We start from the raw sequence: 17900 nt of genomic DNA, 5'->3' as shown, positions 1-17900 counted from the left end.
CAATCACTCCTGTCAATTCCTAGATGAAAGATTGAGTTTCTTGCAATTTCATCTGTCAGTTTTAAATGTCTTTTTGGTGCTGTATAAGGTAGGGAGTAAGAAGAATTAATTTGTTTCTCATTACATCTGATTCACTGTTAATAGTTAGTGGAATGCAATTTGTTATTTTTAGATCTTCACTTCTGTGTCAAATATTGCATAATACTAAGGAAAATTGTTCTGCTCATGATGCATAAGTGTAGTTGATTCACAAGAGACCATTTGAAAGACTTTACAAAAATCACAACTCATTGAATACTGCTACTATTATGAATTATGTGACGTTTCATACTTGTGCGATGTCAATTGTGTTTTATTTTCCTGGACAGTATTCACTTATAACATTGTTATTACTTTGTTTTCTTTTTAAATTTGATTGCAGATCCAGATGGTATGCAGAAGAAGACAGCAGAAGCAGGAGGTTCTCTTTTGCTTCCACCTCATCAAGATACAAATTTCAATGGTTTAGACATCTCAATAAAAGCTGGTGGGGTACATACCCCTGAGAATACAGTTATCCATAAGCTCCGACGTGACCTTAGTATTGAAGTGCCATCCCCTTCTCAGGTACAAAGATTAATGTGGAAAAAAGTTCCTGATGTTATGACACATACAGTAGTCACAGTATGATGAGTCTTCAAACTGGGTGACTCCTTTTTTTGAATTGTAAGCCTGCATTTGTATAACTTTATGTCAAGAGATTAGCACTATCGTCCTGCTCAGTAGGAGACTGCGTGATGTACATGTTCACCATGGTTGATTTTAAATCAAAAGTAATGCATAACAATTTTGGACACATTCTACTAATTTCACACTGGCTCTTTTTTAAGGTAATAATGTAACAAAGTTTCATTGTTTTAAATTTTGCAGTATTGAGAGGTTTGAGAAGCAGCATAACTGTCTGAGATTTCACATGCTGCTGAACTCCTCATTTATTCTTTTTTGACCTTAGATTTGAACTTACTTCTGGCTGGCCTGCCACATTTCACCCTCTGTAGACTGGACGACGTCTAGAACTCTGCAATCCCATATCCTTATTTTCCCCAAGTGCTGTTCACTCTTACCAATACTCATTCACCTACTTGGGCTTCCTGTCAAGCAATGTCTTGATTGTAACATTCTCAACTTTGTTTTCAAATACTTGCCTGGCCTTTTCCCTCCCTATTTCTCTAATCTCCTGCAGCCTCACAATCCTCCAAGATGCACATCCCATTCTGTTCTCTTGTACACCCTCAATTCTAATTGGTAGCTGAGTCTTCAAATGAAGAGTCTTCAACGGAAGCACTGGAATTCTTTCCTTACACCTCTGTACCTCAACTTCCTCCCATAAAAATCTCTTTTACCAATCCCTTGGCTGCTGCTGCCTTTGACCTGTGGTCTAATTTTGCTGTATAACACTCTAATGAATCACCTGGGGCTGATTTATTATGTTAAGGGTGCTAAATGGGTATTTTTATTTCTTTGGAGTGCTTAACTTTGAAAACGTAGGTTGTAATGTTAGATGTATGGAATTCCTATTTATGACACCCTACTTAATAAAAATTTCATGAAGTCCCATTCCACCTCGTATATTTGGATGCACATTCTTGTTGTAACCTTTTTAGTGCCTTCCAAAAGTAGAAAGAAGTAATTCCTTTTTGTTTTAATTCTCACTATTTTCCCCTTTTTGATTTTACCTGGAGCAACGAACTAACTCCTTGGCAGGTTGTAGTTCCCTGGGTACTTTGCCAAAGTGGCAGTTTTTCATCTGAAAAAGAGAAGCACTGACACACTATTAAACTGTTGGGAGTATCATATAAAGTCTCATTCTGTCCTTTTCCTGTCTGCACATTTGCACGTAACTCCAACTGCTTCACCAGTACATTTTGGAAGGTGGAATCCAGGCCGTTTTTCTTCCAAGGTGCTGACAGATACTTCCGGTATACACTAACATACCTTTAAACCAAACTTAAGGATCATTCAACATGCAGAGAGTGGATTTAACCTTTTGCTGACTAAACTTGGCAATGTACTGCATGCATAATTTCTGCTGAAAAGTTTACAAAGAATTATTTTCTGTATACGTTTTACTTTGAATGGCAAATGGGTTTTAGGAATCTTGAAAAAGAGTGAATTGTTAAAACTGCATTGTTTGTATTTACTTTGGTGATGAAATGCTGCTTTGTGTTAAAGCAATAATTTAAGACCAGTTTTGAAGGAAGTTAGCTGCTTAATTTTTTGTGTTATTTCGAGCAGGGATATTTTAGTATTGTGCTAATAATTCAGTTTGTGATGTTTTATGAAATTTAATGTGTGTCTGTGATACACAACTTTTAAGTACTAGTAATTTTGCATTCTATTTTCTTGCCACTTATACACCAAAGAAAATGAAAACTTAAACTTTCCAGAACACCCACTTAGGGAAAAAATACTTAAGAAGGATAATGCTTTGTTTTACACTCTCATTGTAGATAGATCCTTCTGTTTTGGCTGCACTCCCTCCAGATATTAGAGAACAAGTAGAACAGACGTATGCTGCTCAACAACAGCCTAATTTTACTGCTACCCCTGTCAAAGAATCAGTGAAAGGCACTGTTACTGGGCAAGTACCTGTGTCAATGGCGACAGTGATTCTTGAATTACCTGGACCTCAGGAGCCAAGCAACACTGCTGGAATGGTTGTAGCCCTCCCAGCTTTTTCACAGGTAAGATATCTTCTGTTTATCCTCCTTGTGTTTCTTTTATTATATCCATCGTGTTTAAGTTCGGTAATAAGTGTCTAATCATGATTAAACATTATTGTAACTGTGTAAAAAATGGAATTTTAATCTTACAAAGAGGGTTTACTATTCAGGTTATCTTGTTTCTAAATACAGGTTGACCCTGAAGTCTTTGCAGCCTTGCCCACTGATGTACAAGAAGAATTGAGAGCTGCTTATGATCAAAGACATCGGCAAGGTAGAATATGAGACACCCTCATTATTATTAATCCTAGTAGAAACTCTCAGAACTCTGAAGTTGCTGAACTTAACTTCATAAATAGATAAATACATAAGGGAGAAATTAATAGAGAGAAACCGTGATAGGTTGTAATAATATTTGATGGGAAGAGGCTTGTGTGAAGCATAAATATAATCCATGAAATCAGTGATTCCTAATGTATGAATTTAAAGACAAAAGCTTGGGAATTTTACAGACTCTTAAGGAGACTTAGGTGTAACAATTTGGTTTTACTACATGCTGTTGATTCTGTTCCAATATACAGAACAGCATAAATTTTAAAATAATGAACACAATTGTATTAGAAATTTTACTCTTTACTCCTGCAGTCAACTATTCACAGACATAATATCCAGCTGTAAGATTCTTTGGCTAGTATTTGGACAGGCTAACTTGCAATTCTCTAAGCACTTACAATTGAAGACATCAGCTACCGATGCTCCAGGGAAAACAGACCCAGCCTATTCAGCTACTCCTGACGGCTCAAATCCTCCAACCCTGGCAACATCCTTGTAGATGTTTTCTGAACTCTTTCAAGTTTCACAACATCTTCCCAATAGGAGGGAGACCAGAATTGCATGCAACATTCCAAAAGTAGCCCAACCAGTGTCCTGTACAGCTGCAATGTGTCCAAATTTCTTCTAAATGTTGTACCCGTATCTCCCACTTCCTCTGGCATATAAACCACCATCTGTGTGGGACAAATTGCCTCATGGGTCCCTTTTAAATTTTTCTCCCCTCACATTAAAATTATGCCCTCTAGTTTTGAACTCGCCAACCCTAGGGAAAGGACCTTTGCTTTTCGCCTTATCTATTCTCCTCATTTTATAAATCTCTATACGTTATCCCTCAACTTCCTAGTGAGAAAATGACCAATTTATAAGGTGGTCTCACAGCATCGCGGAGCCGGGTTTGGTTCAAGCCTCGGACGACTGTCTGTGTGAAGTTTGCACATTCTCCCTATGTCTGTGTGGGTTTCTTCTGGGTTTTCCGTCTTCCTCCCACAGTCCTAAGATGTGCAGGTTAGGTGAATTGGCAATGCTAAATTGCCCATAGTGTTCAGGGATGCGTAGGTTAGGTGCATTAGTCAGGGGAGATGTAGAGTAAAAGGGTAGGGGAGTGGGTCTGGATAGGATACTGGGTCTGTGTAGGATACTGTTTGGAGGGTTGGTGTGGACTTATTGGGCCAAATGGTCTGTTTCCAAACTGTAAGAATTGTGCGATTATCTAGATTCTCCCTATAATGCAAACCTTCCAGTTCCAGCAACATCCTGGTAAATCTTTTCTATACCCATTTCAATTTAATAATATCCTTCCTATTGCAAAGTGACTAGAACTGTACTCCAAAAGATTAGGGGTGTCCATGCTCTTTGAGGTCCTTTGATGCATTGTCACACAACAGACTTGAAAGTTATAGCTCATGAAATAAAAGATACAAAAGTGGCTATGTAATATGAAAACTGAATGATTAATGTATATGTTTCAGGATGGATCAAGATTTGTAATACTGGGACTTTTGCTTTTCCTTGGATATTAATGACCTAGATCTTGGTATGCAGGAAATAATTTCAAAGTTTACAGATGACACAAAACTTGAAAGAATTTGTCAACTGTGAGGACAGTGTCGAACTCCAGATAGGTGGTAGATAAGCTTATAAACAGAAATGTGAGGTGATGCATTTTAATTGGAAGAACGTTGAAAGGCAGCATGAGATATGGTATACTGCTCCTGCTTGTATATGTACACAGGTGATTGAAAGTGGCAGAACAAGGAGAAAGCTCATTTAATGAAGCATGTAGTACATTTGGCACCAAAAATAGGGCAAGAGAGTACAAGAGAAAGGAGGGGTGTTAAAGTAATGAAAGGAATCGGTGCATGACGAAAATAGTCTCTCTTATTCAACAATCACAGCACAAGTTCCAGGCGGCAATAGAATCCCGAAATACAGTTCGTACAAGAGCCCCTTTATACACAGTTCTTGTATACATTAAAATTCCATTACTGTTACATTTTTTTTAATCTCTGGTACACAGAGGTTTAAAGGGCTTCTGTCCTGGGAGACAGGAGATGGTTAAAACATGTGCTAAGTGCCGGCTGCTACTTCTGATGGGATGTCTGTCTGGTCTGTTTGCACAATTCAGAGGTGTCAGTCCTTTTGTCTTTTAAGTTAGTAAATATTAGTAAAAATGTGAGGCCAATATGCTCTAAATAAGTTAAAAATAGTACCTATACTCAATAAAAGAATAAAGGATATTAAACTGATTACTGCAGCTGGGTAGTGACATTTATTGACTATTTACTGGCGTGAGTTTCATTCATTCATGCAGTTTTATGGAAGCGCTGTTTTGTCAGTTTCTCAAAGGGACAATGGCCCAATTAAAAGGTATTTAACGGGTGCTTAATCTATTAATTTCCAAGAGATGGTTGGAAAGAGCTGATTAATATTATGTTTCATGGAGACTTGATGGGAATGGTATTGTCCGGTATGCTACACTTATTCTGAGTAAACACTGCTTGTAGCAAGAGCTGATAAGGTGTGGAAATGCAGTAGTTGCTTTGAAAGGGTTGTTTTTAAATTTGCACACTTCCAAAACACAATTTTTTGAATGAATGACTGAAACAGTGTTATAATAAAGAGTTGTGAATGAATGAATGAGAATCCAGTATTAATGAATATAACGAGCTGGTGAGTGAGTTAATAAAGGTAACCTATGGTCATAGGGAGTGTTGCTGAACGAAAAGACTGGAGCGCAGGTTCATATTTCCTTGAAAGTAGAGTCGCAGGTGGATAACAGGTGAAGAAAGCATTTGGTATAGTTTATTGGTCAGACATTGAGTACAGGAGTTGGGACGTCCTGTTGCGGCTGTACAGGACATTGGTTAAGCCACTTTTGGAATATTGTGTACGGTTCTGGTCTCCTTCCTATCGGAAGGATGTTGTGAAACTTGAAAGGGTTCAGAAAAGATTTACAAGGATGGTGCAAGGTTGGAGGATTTGAGCCAAAGGGAGAGGCTAAATAGGCTGAGGCTGTTTTCCCCCATTGTCAGAGGCTGAGGGGTGACCTTATAGCGGTTTATAAAATCATGAGGGGCATGGACAGGATAAATAGACAAAGTCTTTTCCCTGGGGTGGGGGAGTCCAGAACTAGATGGCATAGGGTTTAGGGTGAGAGGGGAAAGATATAAAAGAGACCTAAGGGACAACATTTTCATGTAGAGGATGATACATGTACGGACTGAGCTGCCAGAGGAAGTGGTGGAGGCTGGTACAATTGCAGCACTTAAAAGGCATCTGGATGAGTAAGTGAATAGGATGAGTCTGGAGGGAAATGGACCAAGTGCTGGCAAATGGGATTAGATTAGGTTAGGATATCTGGTCGGCATGGATGAGTTGGACCAAAGGGTCTATGATTCTATCACAATATGTCATAACACAGTATCTCATAGAGGTGATGCTGATCTTGTAAAGGCACTTGTTGACCTCAGCTGCAGTGTTGTGTGCAATAGTGGTGCCACATTATAGGAAGAATGCAAGGTGATCAGAACTCCAAAAGGTGTGTTGTCCACAGGGTGCTTCAGTTATGAAGACAGATTGAAGAAGTTGGAACTGTCCTTCCCATAGAAATGGCAACGAAGAGGAGATCTAATTGAGGCTTTCAGAATCTTGAGTGGACCAGGGAGAATAGATAGCAAGTAACACTAGATTTAAAGTGATAATGCAAAAGAAGCCATGGTGAAGTGAGAAAAAAACTTCCATTCTATTTAGCAACTTAGTATGGAATGTACTGCCTGGGAGTGTGATGGATGCAGAGCTGATTGAGACATTCAAGAGTGCATTGGATGATTTTTTAGGTAAAAGTGATTAGTAAGGTCATGTGGAAGAAACAGGAGATTGGCATTTGGTAACACTGCTCAGGTAATGAGCCGATGCTGACACATGGGGCCAAATGGCTGCCTTCTGCACTGACATGAATAATTATATTTCTAATGAAGATAACTTTACAAGTTGACTTTAACTTTTTTGACATCCGGGGAACCTACATGAATAAATTAAATCTCTCCGGTTTAAACTTCACTTCAAAGCATTTTTCAAGATATCTTGAGGCAAATTGGCTTCTCCAGCTAAATCCAAAATAGCCACTATAATACTCGACGTGAATACTTTTCTCACCATCCTTTGACCTATCTTTCTCCTTTGAAGTTGAATTACCTCAGCTTTGTTTGAATTGCATAAACTTCAGGGTTGTTTGCTAGTTTTTCAGTCGGGTGTTTCCATTTATTTTGTACACAGTACTTAATTTTCAACCTAAATGTTAGATTCCTAGAACATAAATTCTGAAATTAAATTTTTCATAACACTTAGTAGAAAATTATGTCAAAAATTCAGAAAACTCTAGAAACCTTTGAGTGGAATGTGCATGAATAAGTCTTGTATAATTTGGCCCGTATGATTCACACTATGCTACATTGAAGAGGAGGCTTGCACCAGTGGAATCTGCTCCACTTTCCTCTTTCTCACATCCATCTCTTTTGCATCCCTGACCCAGAACCAAGTATTAAGTTTGTGATATTAACTACACTTTAGTAGGGAGGCACCAAGTAGTGAACTGCAAATGCCACTGAGGAAATTCAAAGTGAGAATAATTTATATTCCCATTTCCTCAAATGCTAGTCAGAATTCAATGCCTTCTCCAGGAGATAGTTCTGGTGTTGAAAGTTTAGATAGCGAACATAAGTGGGCTGGCTATTCAATCCACTGTGTTTTATGCATGAAGGACAGAGATGGGGAATCGTAGAGGGAGGAAAATGGGCAGAAAAGTGAGAATTAAAAAGAAGTGGATCTGTGATAATTGCTTATATGATGATGAGTTCAGGCAGGGCACATAAATTTCAAAAGTAACAAACGTAGTATGAAGAGTGTGTGTGGAACTTATGTATATGAATGTTGCTAGACCTTTATAAAAACACTAAACTTTAAATTACAAAGGGAGAAGTGATTCAGAATGGGATTAAAAGCCATATTTTACTGTTTTAGGCATGAAGAATCCATTGCTGCAGTTAAAGAGTACCATTCCTGAAAAGTCAAAGAAACGTTTCAAGAAGAAGAATCAGACCAGTCCCACTAAAGTTCAGAATCCTCTTAAAAATAAACTAACGATTAGTCCACATAAAGTGTTGCCTGACTTGATCCGACATGAACACCAAGTTGAAGAAAAGCTGCAGGTAGAGACAGTAAAAATCTGCCATTATAATGCCATCATGCAGCCAAGTGTCTTAATTGTAACTGTAATACCATTTATTCTGTTAAGAAGATCACTTTCCATTATGGTAATGTTATTGAATGTCAAATACTTCAATATTAGTAACGATCATTATTCTAAATCATTGCCTTTTACTTTTTTTACAGGTTGACCCTGGTGTTTCTACTTCAGACCAACAACATAAACTGTCCTCACAGTGTGAAATTAGCACCGACTCAGTTTATTTAAGAGCTAACCTTGCTGGAGCCTACGAATTGAAAGATGTAAAATCACTTCTGAAAGAATGGGTTACAACTATTGGGGGTAGGTCTAAGTTATTTATGATAGCTGAGGTTAAGGTACAGCTTTCAAAATAGCCATTTAGAATTGAAATAGAAATACAATGCTAACTGAAAGACAGCAACAACTTGCCAGTTAAAAGCGAATGTAATTGAGGCATTGCTCAACTGGGAGCTAGTGTTACGTGAGTGAGCGCAGAGGTGATAGGTGAGTGGGACTTGATGCAAGTTCAGATACGTGTGCAGAAATTTGAATCAGTTTAAATTTGAGGTTTGAAAATAGAAGCCCAATCAGGAGCAGAATAATGAAATCTGGAAATAATAAAAGCCTAAGCAAAGGAATTGGATGATGTTGTCTGGTGGACATAGCTTACTAATGGTGTCAATTTGTGGACATAAGCTGGGTCAACTTCAATGAGGAATTTACAAGAGCAAAGGGATGTGATGGATGACAGTTATAGGAAGGGAGAAAAGTCACAGATACAGTCAGATGGATGGGTTAACTCCAGGGAAGGTAAGAGAGCTAGGTAGTTAGTGCAAGATTCTTCTGTGACCATCCCCATTTCAAACAGGTATGCTGTTTGAGAAAATGTAGGGGATGATGAATTCTCAAGGGAACGTAACACAAACAGCCAAGTTTCTGTTTTCACGACAGGCTCTAATGTAAAAGGGGTACGCCGGGTTCCAAGCGATCTGTTGTGTTAGGGGACTCTCTAGTCAGAGGCACAGACAGATGTTTCTGTGGCCAGCAGCGAAAAATCAGAATGGTATGTGGCTTCCCTGGTGCCAGGATCAAGGATGTCTGAGAGGGTGCAGAATGTGCTTAAGGGGGAGAGGGTCCAGTAGGAGGTCATTGCACACATTGGAACTAACAACATAGGAAGGGAAAAGGATGAGATTCTGAAGGGAGAATATAAAAGATTAGGTAGGAATTTAAAAATGATGTCCTAGAGGATAGTAATATCTGGATCACTCCAGGTGCTACAAGCTAGTGAGGGTAGGAGTAGGAGGATAGAGCAGATGAATACATGGTTGAGGAGCTGGTATGTGGGAGAAGGATTCGCATTTTTGGATCATAGGAGTTTTTTCTGGGGTAGAAGTGCCTGGACAAGAAGGATGGATTGCTCCAAAATTGGAAGGGGACTAATATACTAGCAGAGAGAGATGTGCTGGAGCTGCTCAGGAGGATTTAAACTCGTAAGGTGGGGGTATTGGGGAGGGGGTGCAGCTGATTGGTGAGTGGGACCCAGGCAGATAGTGAGGAAAGAGGTCAATCTAAGAGACAAGAGGTGAGTCAAACAGTCAGGGCAGGCAGGGACAAAGCAGAGAACAAGATAGGACTGATAAATTAAACTACATTTATTTTGATGCAAGAGGCTTAACAGGGAAGGCAGATGAACGCAGAACGTGGTCAGGAACATGGGACTGGAATATCATTGCAATTAGAGAAGTGTGACTCGGATGGACAGGGCTGGCAACTTAATGTTCCAGGATACAAATGCTGCAGGAAGGATAGAAAGGGAGGCAAGAGAGGAGGGGGTGTGTGGCATTTTGATAAGGGATAAAGTTACTGCTGTACTTAGGGAGGATATTCCCAGAAGTACATCCAGGGAAGTTATTTGGGTGTACATGTGAAATAAGAAAGGAATGATCACCTTGTTGAGATTGTACTGTAGACCCTCTAATAGTCAGCAGGAAATTGAGAAACAAATTTGTAAGAAGATTTCAGTTATCTGCAAGAATAATAGGGTGAACATGGTAGGGAAGTTTAACTTTCCAAAGATAGACTGGAACCGCCACAGTGTTAAGGGTTTAGATGGAGAGAAATTTGTTAAGTGTGAACAAGAAAATTGTCTGATTCAGTATGTGGATGTACCTACGAGAAAAGATGCAAAACTTAACCTCTTCTTTAGACATAAGGCAGGTCAGGTGACTGAGGTATCAGTGGTGGAGCACTTTGGGGCCAGTAACCATAACTTTATTAGTTTTTAAACACTGATGGAAAAGGTTAGACCAGATCTAAAAGTTGAAGTTCTAAACTGGAGGAAGGCTAATTTTGACGGTATTAGGCAAGAACTTTCAAAAGCTGACTGGGGCAGATGTTTGCAGGTAAAGGAAAGACTGAAAATTGGGACGCCTTCAAAAATGAGGTCACGAGAGTCCAGAGACAATATATTCCTGTTAGGGTGAAGGGAAAGCTGGTTGACTAAAGAAATTGAGGTTTTGTTTAACTAAGAGAAGGAAACATATGTCAGGTGTAGACAGGAGAGATTGAATGAATCCTTAGAGTGTCAAGACAGTATGACTTAAGAGGGAAATCAGGAGGGCAAAAAGAGAACATGAAATATCTTTGGCAGATAGGGTTTAGGAGAATCTAAAGAAATTTTATCAATACATTAAGGACAAAAGGTAGCGAGGGAGAGAATAGGGCCCCTAAAAGATCAGCAAGGTGGCCTATGTGTGGAGATGGGGGAGATACTAAATGAGAATTTTGCATCAGTGTTGACTGTGGAGAAGGACATGGAAGATATAAAATGTAGGAAAATAGATGGTGACAGGTGTACCCTAGAACTCTGTGGGAAGCTACAGAAGTGATTGTTGGGCACCTTGCTGAGGTATTTGTATCATTGATTGTCACAGGTGAGGTGCCAGAAGACTGGGGGTTGGCTAATGTGGTGCCACTGTTTAAGGAAGATGGTAGGGGCAAGCCAGGGAACTAAAGACCGGTAAGCCTGATGTCAGTGGGTGGGCAAATTGTTGGAGGGAGTCCTGTGGGACAAGATTTACTTGTATTTGGAAAAGCCAGGACTGATTAGGGATTGTCAACATAGATTTGTGCATGAGAAATCATGTCTCACGAACTTGATTGAGTTTTTCGATCAAGTAACAAAGAAGATTGATGAGGGCAGAGCGGTAGATGTGCTCTATATGGACTTCAGTAAGGCATTCGACAAGGTTCCTCATGGGAGACTGGTTAGCAAGGTTAGATCTCATGGAATACAGGGAGAACTGGCGATTTAGATACAAAATTGGTTCAAAGGTAAAAGACAGAGGGTAGTTGTGGAGGCTTGTTTTTCAGACTAGAGCCCGATGACAATGGAGTGCCACAAGAATCAGTGCTGGGTCCACTATTTTTCATCATTATATAAATGATTTGAATATGAGCATAAGAGGTATAGTTAGTAAGTTTGCAGATGACACCAAAATTGGAGGTGTAGTGGACAGCGAAGAAGGTTACTTCATTACAACAGGATCTTGATCAGATGGGCCAATGAGCTGAGAAGTGGCAGGTGGAATTTAATTTAAATAAATGTGAGGTGCTGCATTTTGGGAAAGCAAATCAGAGCAGGACTTGTCCACTTAATGGTAAGTTCCTAGGGAGTTTTGCTGAACAAAGAGACTTTGGAATGCAGATTCATTGTTCCTTGAAAGCAGAGTCACAGGGTAGATAGGAGAGTGAAGAAAGCATTCGGTACGCTTTCATTTATTGGTCAGAGTATTGAGTACAGGAGTTGGGAGGTCATGTTGATGGACCACTTTTGGAATATTGCGTGCAATTCTGGTCTCCTTCCTATCAGAAGGATGTTGTGAAACTTGAAAGGGTTAAGAAAATATTTACAAGAATGTTGCCAGGGTTGGAGGATTTGAGCTAGAGGGAGAGGTTAAATAGGCTAGAGCTGTTTTGCCTGGAGTGTCAAAGGCTGGGGGGTGACCTTATAGAGGTTTCTAAAATCATGAGGGGCATGGATAGGATAAATAGACAAAGTATTTTCCCTGAGATGGGTGAGTCCAAAACTAGAGGGCATAGTTTAAGGTGAGAGGGGAAAGATATAAAAGAGACCTAACGGGCAGCCTTTTCACGCAGAAGGTGGTATGTGTATGGAATGAACTACCAGAGGGAAGTGGTGGAGGCTAGTACAATTGCAACATTTAAGAGGCATTTGGACGGGTATATGAATAATAAGGGTTTGGAGGAGTATGGATCTAGTGCTGGCAGATGGGACTAGATTGGGTTGGGATATCTGGTTGGCATGGATGAGTTGGACCAAAGGGTCTGTTCCCGTGCTGTAGATCTCTATGACTCTGATCTAGTCCTTGGCTGGCCCTTCTGTAACTGAATTCTTGACTTGCTGACCCACAGACCGCAATCTGTAAGAGGCGATGACATCTCCTCCAAAATAATCCTCAACAACAGTGCCCTGCATACTCAGCCCCCTAAAATATTCCTCATGCTCTCACAACTGTGTGGACAAATTCCACCCCCCAACTCCATTTACAAAGTTGCTGATGACACCATCATTGTAGGTTGGATCTCAAACAACAAGGCATAGTACAGGAAAGCAAGTAAGTGTGTAACAGCACAGTATAAAGATGTTAATCTCTCCATCAGTGTCAGAAAAATGAAGGAGCCGGTCATTCCACTCAGGAAGCAGAATGGAGGGCAGTCTTCTATCTGCATCAGTGGTGTTGAGGTGGAGATGGTTGAGATCAACAAGTTCCTGGGAATGATGGTCATTCGCGTAACAGTCAAGAAAGCACATCAATATCTCTACTTCCTCAGAAGGCTAAGGAAATTTGGCACGTCCACAAGGACTCTTATCAATTTTTATAGATGCGCCATAGAAAGCATGGTATGGCAACTGCTCTTAAGACCGCAAGAACCTACAGAGTCATGAACACAGCCCAGACCATCATGCAACCCAGCCTTCCATCCATTGATGCCATCTATACTTCCCTCTGCCTCAGGAAAGCAACCAACATAATCAAAGACCCCCTCCCACACTGGTTTTACTCTCCACCCTCTTCCATTGGGCAGAAGATATAGAAGTTTGAATAGTTGTGCAAACCAATTTGAGAACAGCTTTTTCCTGCTGTTATCAGACTTTTGAGCTGACCTCTCAAGTGTTAATTCTGATGTGTCTCTCTGGACCTTCTCTGCAGTTGTAACACTGTATTCTGCACTCCGTTCTGCTACTCTGATGTAGTTTGTATGGTACAGTCTGCCTGTGTAGCACACAAACACTATTCATGTAACATCAATAAATCAATCAATCATTTTATTTTTCTCTTTTTGTTAATTTCTCTTGGTTTCTAAAACCCTCCCAATTCTCAGGCCAGCACCTGTTCATTACCATGTTACAATTTACTACTTTTAATCTAATACTATCCTTAACTTCCTTAAGAAGCCACAGATTGCATCATCATCACTGAGTTTTGTTTTCTAAATTTTTTGGTTAACATTTTCTTTGTGCAACGTGACTTTTAGTCTGTTTACTGTCTGTCCTTCTCACTTCAGTATTTTCGACTCACATTTTAGATTAAGGCAGTGGTTGGTCAGCGACATGATCAGAGGAGCTATCCTGCTAAGTTGTCAGTAAAGTAGCTAATTTCATACTAATCTTAGATTAATTGTGAATTTAAATGGGCTAGCATTGTGAGGAGTACAGTCGGCAAATCCATTTTTGTTCCGAACTATTCAATTCTTCCATCTTGAAGAGAAGCCCATTAACATAATACTTATACAATCATCAATTGCAAGCATCTAAGTGCCTTCTATTTTTCATTAACTCCCTGTGTAATTGTGAAAAGAACATAGTGTCATAAGATATCAACCATTCCTGTTCTCCATAACAGCTTGTCTATATCTTGCACTAACAAGGATTTATCATCACTGACAACTCCATTCCTTTGTATTGAGTAGCATTAGAATGCTGGTAGCACTCATTACACGTGAGGCTGTGGTAGCGTGAAGCTCCTCAGTTCAAATGATCCCAATTTACATAATTTTCACTGAGTTCATATTTTTACTGTCAACCTTTGCTATAAGTGACAGCAGAGATCAGAGCTGAATGCATATTTATCGTTTGCCATTTAATCCACAAATTTGGTGACTTTTAAAATTGCCCAGATTTTCTCTACCATCCTCTAATTCCTGTTTTACGCTGCATTTCTGTTTGCAATGTGTTGTGATCCTGCATTACTTCCTAATTCCTCAACCATTTAGCTCTAACAGCAAAGGCTGCTAATTTTCAGTATGCCATCTCACTCTTATTGTGTCTGCTTGTCTAAAGAAATGAATTCTCTAAAGATTGTCGCAGAAAAGATTTACACTGCTGCAACTGGAGAACTCGTATATAGTTTCTGCAGCACTTGCATTTTTTGAACTGGAGCATAGTAATAAGACTGATGATACAAAACTCTAAATGGTGCAAATATATATCTGATAACACAATGGATAATCCTGTTTTTAACCAATACCCTGCATATCGGAGCGTGGTGTAGTGAACTATGCATCTTTGTTATAATGCAAAATTAAATCTAATGAGCTCCATCTTTAGAGTTTAAGATGTTTTTTAAAAACACCCAATTTCACAATTCATATATTGCAGGATTATAACTTTTGGCCTGAGACTGAAGTATTTAAAAAGAAGATAGTGGGAACCTCTGGTGAAAGATTGGTAAACAGACCTGACATAATTGCCATTCAGAGGGTGGTCTATTTTCCTGAAATGGGCTGGAATAGAAATAGGTCGTCTTTTAGTTTAGGAATAGAAGTAGTTAATCTGTTAAGATTGTGGTTCACCTTATTAGAAAGAGAGAAATTGTTTTACCAGGTACCCCAAATCAAAGCAAGGCTAGAAAACTAGTCAACAAGCAAAGATCTTAGTCTTTTCAGATCAAAGAACATGTTTGAGAAATAGTTGAAATCTCTATCTGGCTCATCCCCAGGTATGGAGATGGGTTGTCAGTGAAGTACCCTTTAGTTTTGGGATTATCTGTGCCTTGCCACAGAAAATATACAGTTCTCTGAAGTTGGCACAACTTGGAAAGGGCTAGAGCGCGAAAGCTGGCAGACCACTAAGCGACAAAGCAATTAAGCCCACACTTGAACTGGGGTGTCTCCAGTCATGAGGTGCTTAAGGACAATTACAGGGTTGCCTGACCAAATTATCATGGAAGGGTCCCAAAATATCTCATACCTCTAGGAGCAAGTATCTGAGTTATGGCTCATCTTGGTTTGGTTCCAGGAGGAATGAAGGAACCTTCAAAATTCTGGAAAGTATCTGGGAACTCTTGAATCAGAGTAACAGTAAAACAGGGTGACGTGTTGAGATTATCAGGTTCAAGGAATAAGCCTTTACTAGATATAGCAATACTTTTTAAAATTCTTGTCCAGTAAACATTTTTGTTTAAAATCTGACACCTTGTGACAATATTTTTCACATTACTGAAAGTTCAAATTTATTTTTGCGGGTTAATTAATGGCCCTTCTAGAAATCATAACTCATTTCAGAACAATCCGGTCCCATCATTGCCTGTGATTGGTCTCATTTTCTAAGTGAGTGGTGAGCAACAGATCTTTATTTTTATTTTATAAAAAAAGTCAAAGAATTTTATTTGAAATGATCTAAGAGAGGATCTGTTTGAAGTATATAAGTTGAGATAGTTAAAGTAAACTCATTCTTATTTTCGTATTAAAAAAAAATTAGGGTCATAGTGAAAGTGAAATAAATTTTGATGACTCTTCATAATTTAAATTTTTGTGAAGCAAAATCATCTGTACTTCCCTTGAAATTATAATTGTTGACAATGACCAGGGAGAGACTGAAGTCTTCTTTCATGAAAGAATTTTAAACAATTCATTAGTTGTCCACTCTCCCTTCCTATCCCTTGTATCAAATTGATTTTCATCAATCTTACTTTTTTGATATCTTCCTAAGTCTTGGAATTCGGTGTGACATTGGGAAATACAAAACTACTCGAGATTCATTGCATCATGCGTTTTCAGGTACACCTGTTCTTACAGAAGTTTTATTCTACCTTTCTGTAGCATTATTAAATGAAAAGGAAAACAGAAACCAGCCACAAGGGTCTGTGTATGAGTGATTAGTTATGCCTTGCTCATACAATTGTCTTAGTGTAGCTGACCATGAGTTAGCATTGAATTGGAATGTTTGGAGTTACCCAGCTGAACCACCATATCGTACAATGCTCAGATGGATTTGAATTACTGGGTTGTTAGGCTAATCATTTGATACAGATTTGCAAGCTGCTCATTTTGTTTAAAAGCTGAAAGAACTGTAGATGATGTAGATCAGAATCAAAAACAGAAATTGCTGGAAATGTTCAGCAGATCTGACAGTATTTGGAAAGAGAAATCGGAGTTAATGGTTTGGGTATGATTCTGAAGAAGGGTCACTTGACCAAAGACGTTACTTGTTACTCATTTTGTTTTAATTTGTTTTTAAAAATAGCAGCTTTAATGACTTTAGATATTTAGTTTGCGATTGCATGTGGTACGCAGTATTTTCAAGGATATAATGAGATGGAGTATATAAAATCTTTTACAAAAAAAACTGCAATTGAACGTTCATGAACTTCTTAGCATTTTCATTTCTAATGCAGCATCATTTGTGTTTGTTCAGAGCCAGTGGAAGAGGACATTTTGCAGGTTGTAAAGTATTGCACTGACCTCATTGAAGAAAAAGATCTGGAAAAGTTGGATCTGGTTATTAAGTACATGAAAAGGTAACACATTTATCTCTCAAGATGTGTTATGTTTTACGATTTCTAGTTTAATACTTTTTCTTTTTTTTTGTTGGACTCCATTTAAGAATAATTTTTCTGTCTTTGTAAAACACTTCATAGTGTACAATTCATAATATTCTTAATTTTTGTACATTGTAGGACAATAGCATTAATCTTGGTTGACGAATATGGAGGAATATAAGTTTAGATTTTATTGTTCCTTGTATTACCAGATTTGAATTTATCCTGGCCCTGCAGTTAAATATGTTTTTATGTTTAATTGATTTTTTCAATAATACATTACTTCATTCACTTCTGTATATATCCTATGCACATCTCAGGAATAAGCTCAGATTGTTTTGTTGAGAAAACTTGAATGATGCAGTTTTTTAAGACTTTCAGTTTTCTTCTGTGGTCTTGTGCTTGCTTTACTGAAAGCTATCGGAATGGAAAACATTTCTATTTCAGAATTCATTGTTTCATTCAAGCACTCAGGTCAATTATATGGTAAAGTTAGATGCAAAGTCATGTTTTTGATAGTCTTCTCCAAGAAGTCGGAGGCTGAGGGCTGACCTTATAGAGTTTACAAAATTATGAGGGGCATGGATAGGATAAATAGACAAAGTCTTTTCCCTGGGGTCGGGGAATCCAGAACTAGAGGATGAGAGGGGAAAGATATAAAAGGGACCTAAGGGGCAACTTTTTCACGCACGTGTATGGAATGAGCTGAGGATGTGGTGGAGTCTGGTACAATTGCAACATTTAAGAGGCATTTGGATGGGCATATGAATAGGAAGGGTTTGGAGGGATATG

General features: G+C 38.8%; 1 protein-coding gene across 3 annotated transcripts in view; it reads left to right on the top strand.

Moving 5' to 3' along the window:
* Positions 1 to 17900, top strand: part of rev1 (REV1 DNA directed polymerase) — a 139228-nt gene that overhangs the window by 91733 nt on the left and 29595 nt on the right. For 2 of the 3 annotated variants that reach the window (XM_060826630.1, XM_060826629.1), the window contains exons 17-22: positions 422 to 606; positions 2490 to 2723; positions 2895 to 2976; positions 8055 to 8242; positions 8427 to 8583; positions 16985 to 17087. In XM_060826630.1, coding sequence (XP_060682613.1) covers positions 422 to 606; positions 2490 to 2723; positions 2895 to 2976; positions 8055 to 8242; positions 8427 to 8583; positions 16985 to 17087 — 949 coding nt within the window. Of the gene's footprint in view, positions 1 to 421; positions 607 to 2489; positions 2724 to 2894; positions 2977 to 8054; positions 8243 to 8426; positions 8584 to 12948; positions 13602 to 16984; positions 17088 to 17900 lie in introns of those variants that run through there. The other variant, XM_060826631.1, reaches the window with a different exon arrangement.

The sequence above is a fragment of the Hemiscyllium ocellatum genome, chromosome 6, assembly GCF_020745735.1.
Source record: "Hemiscyllium ocellatum isolate sHemOce1 chromosome 6, sHemOce1.pat.X.cur, whole genome shotgun sequence".
NCBI classification, from domain to species: domain Eukaryota; kingdom Metazoa; phylum Chordata; class Chondrichthyes; order Orectolobiformes; family Hemiscylliidae; genus Hemiscyllium; species Hemiscyllium ocellatum.
This window is presented reverse-complemented; position numbering and strand designations above follow the sequence as displayed.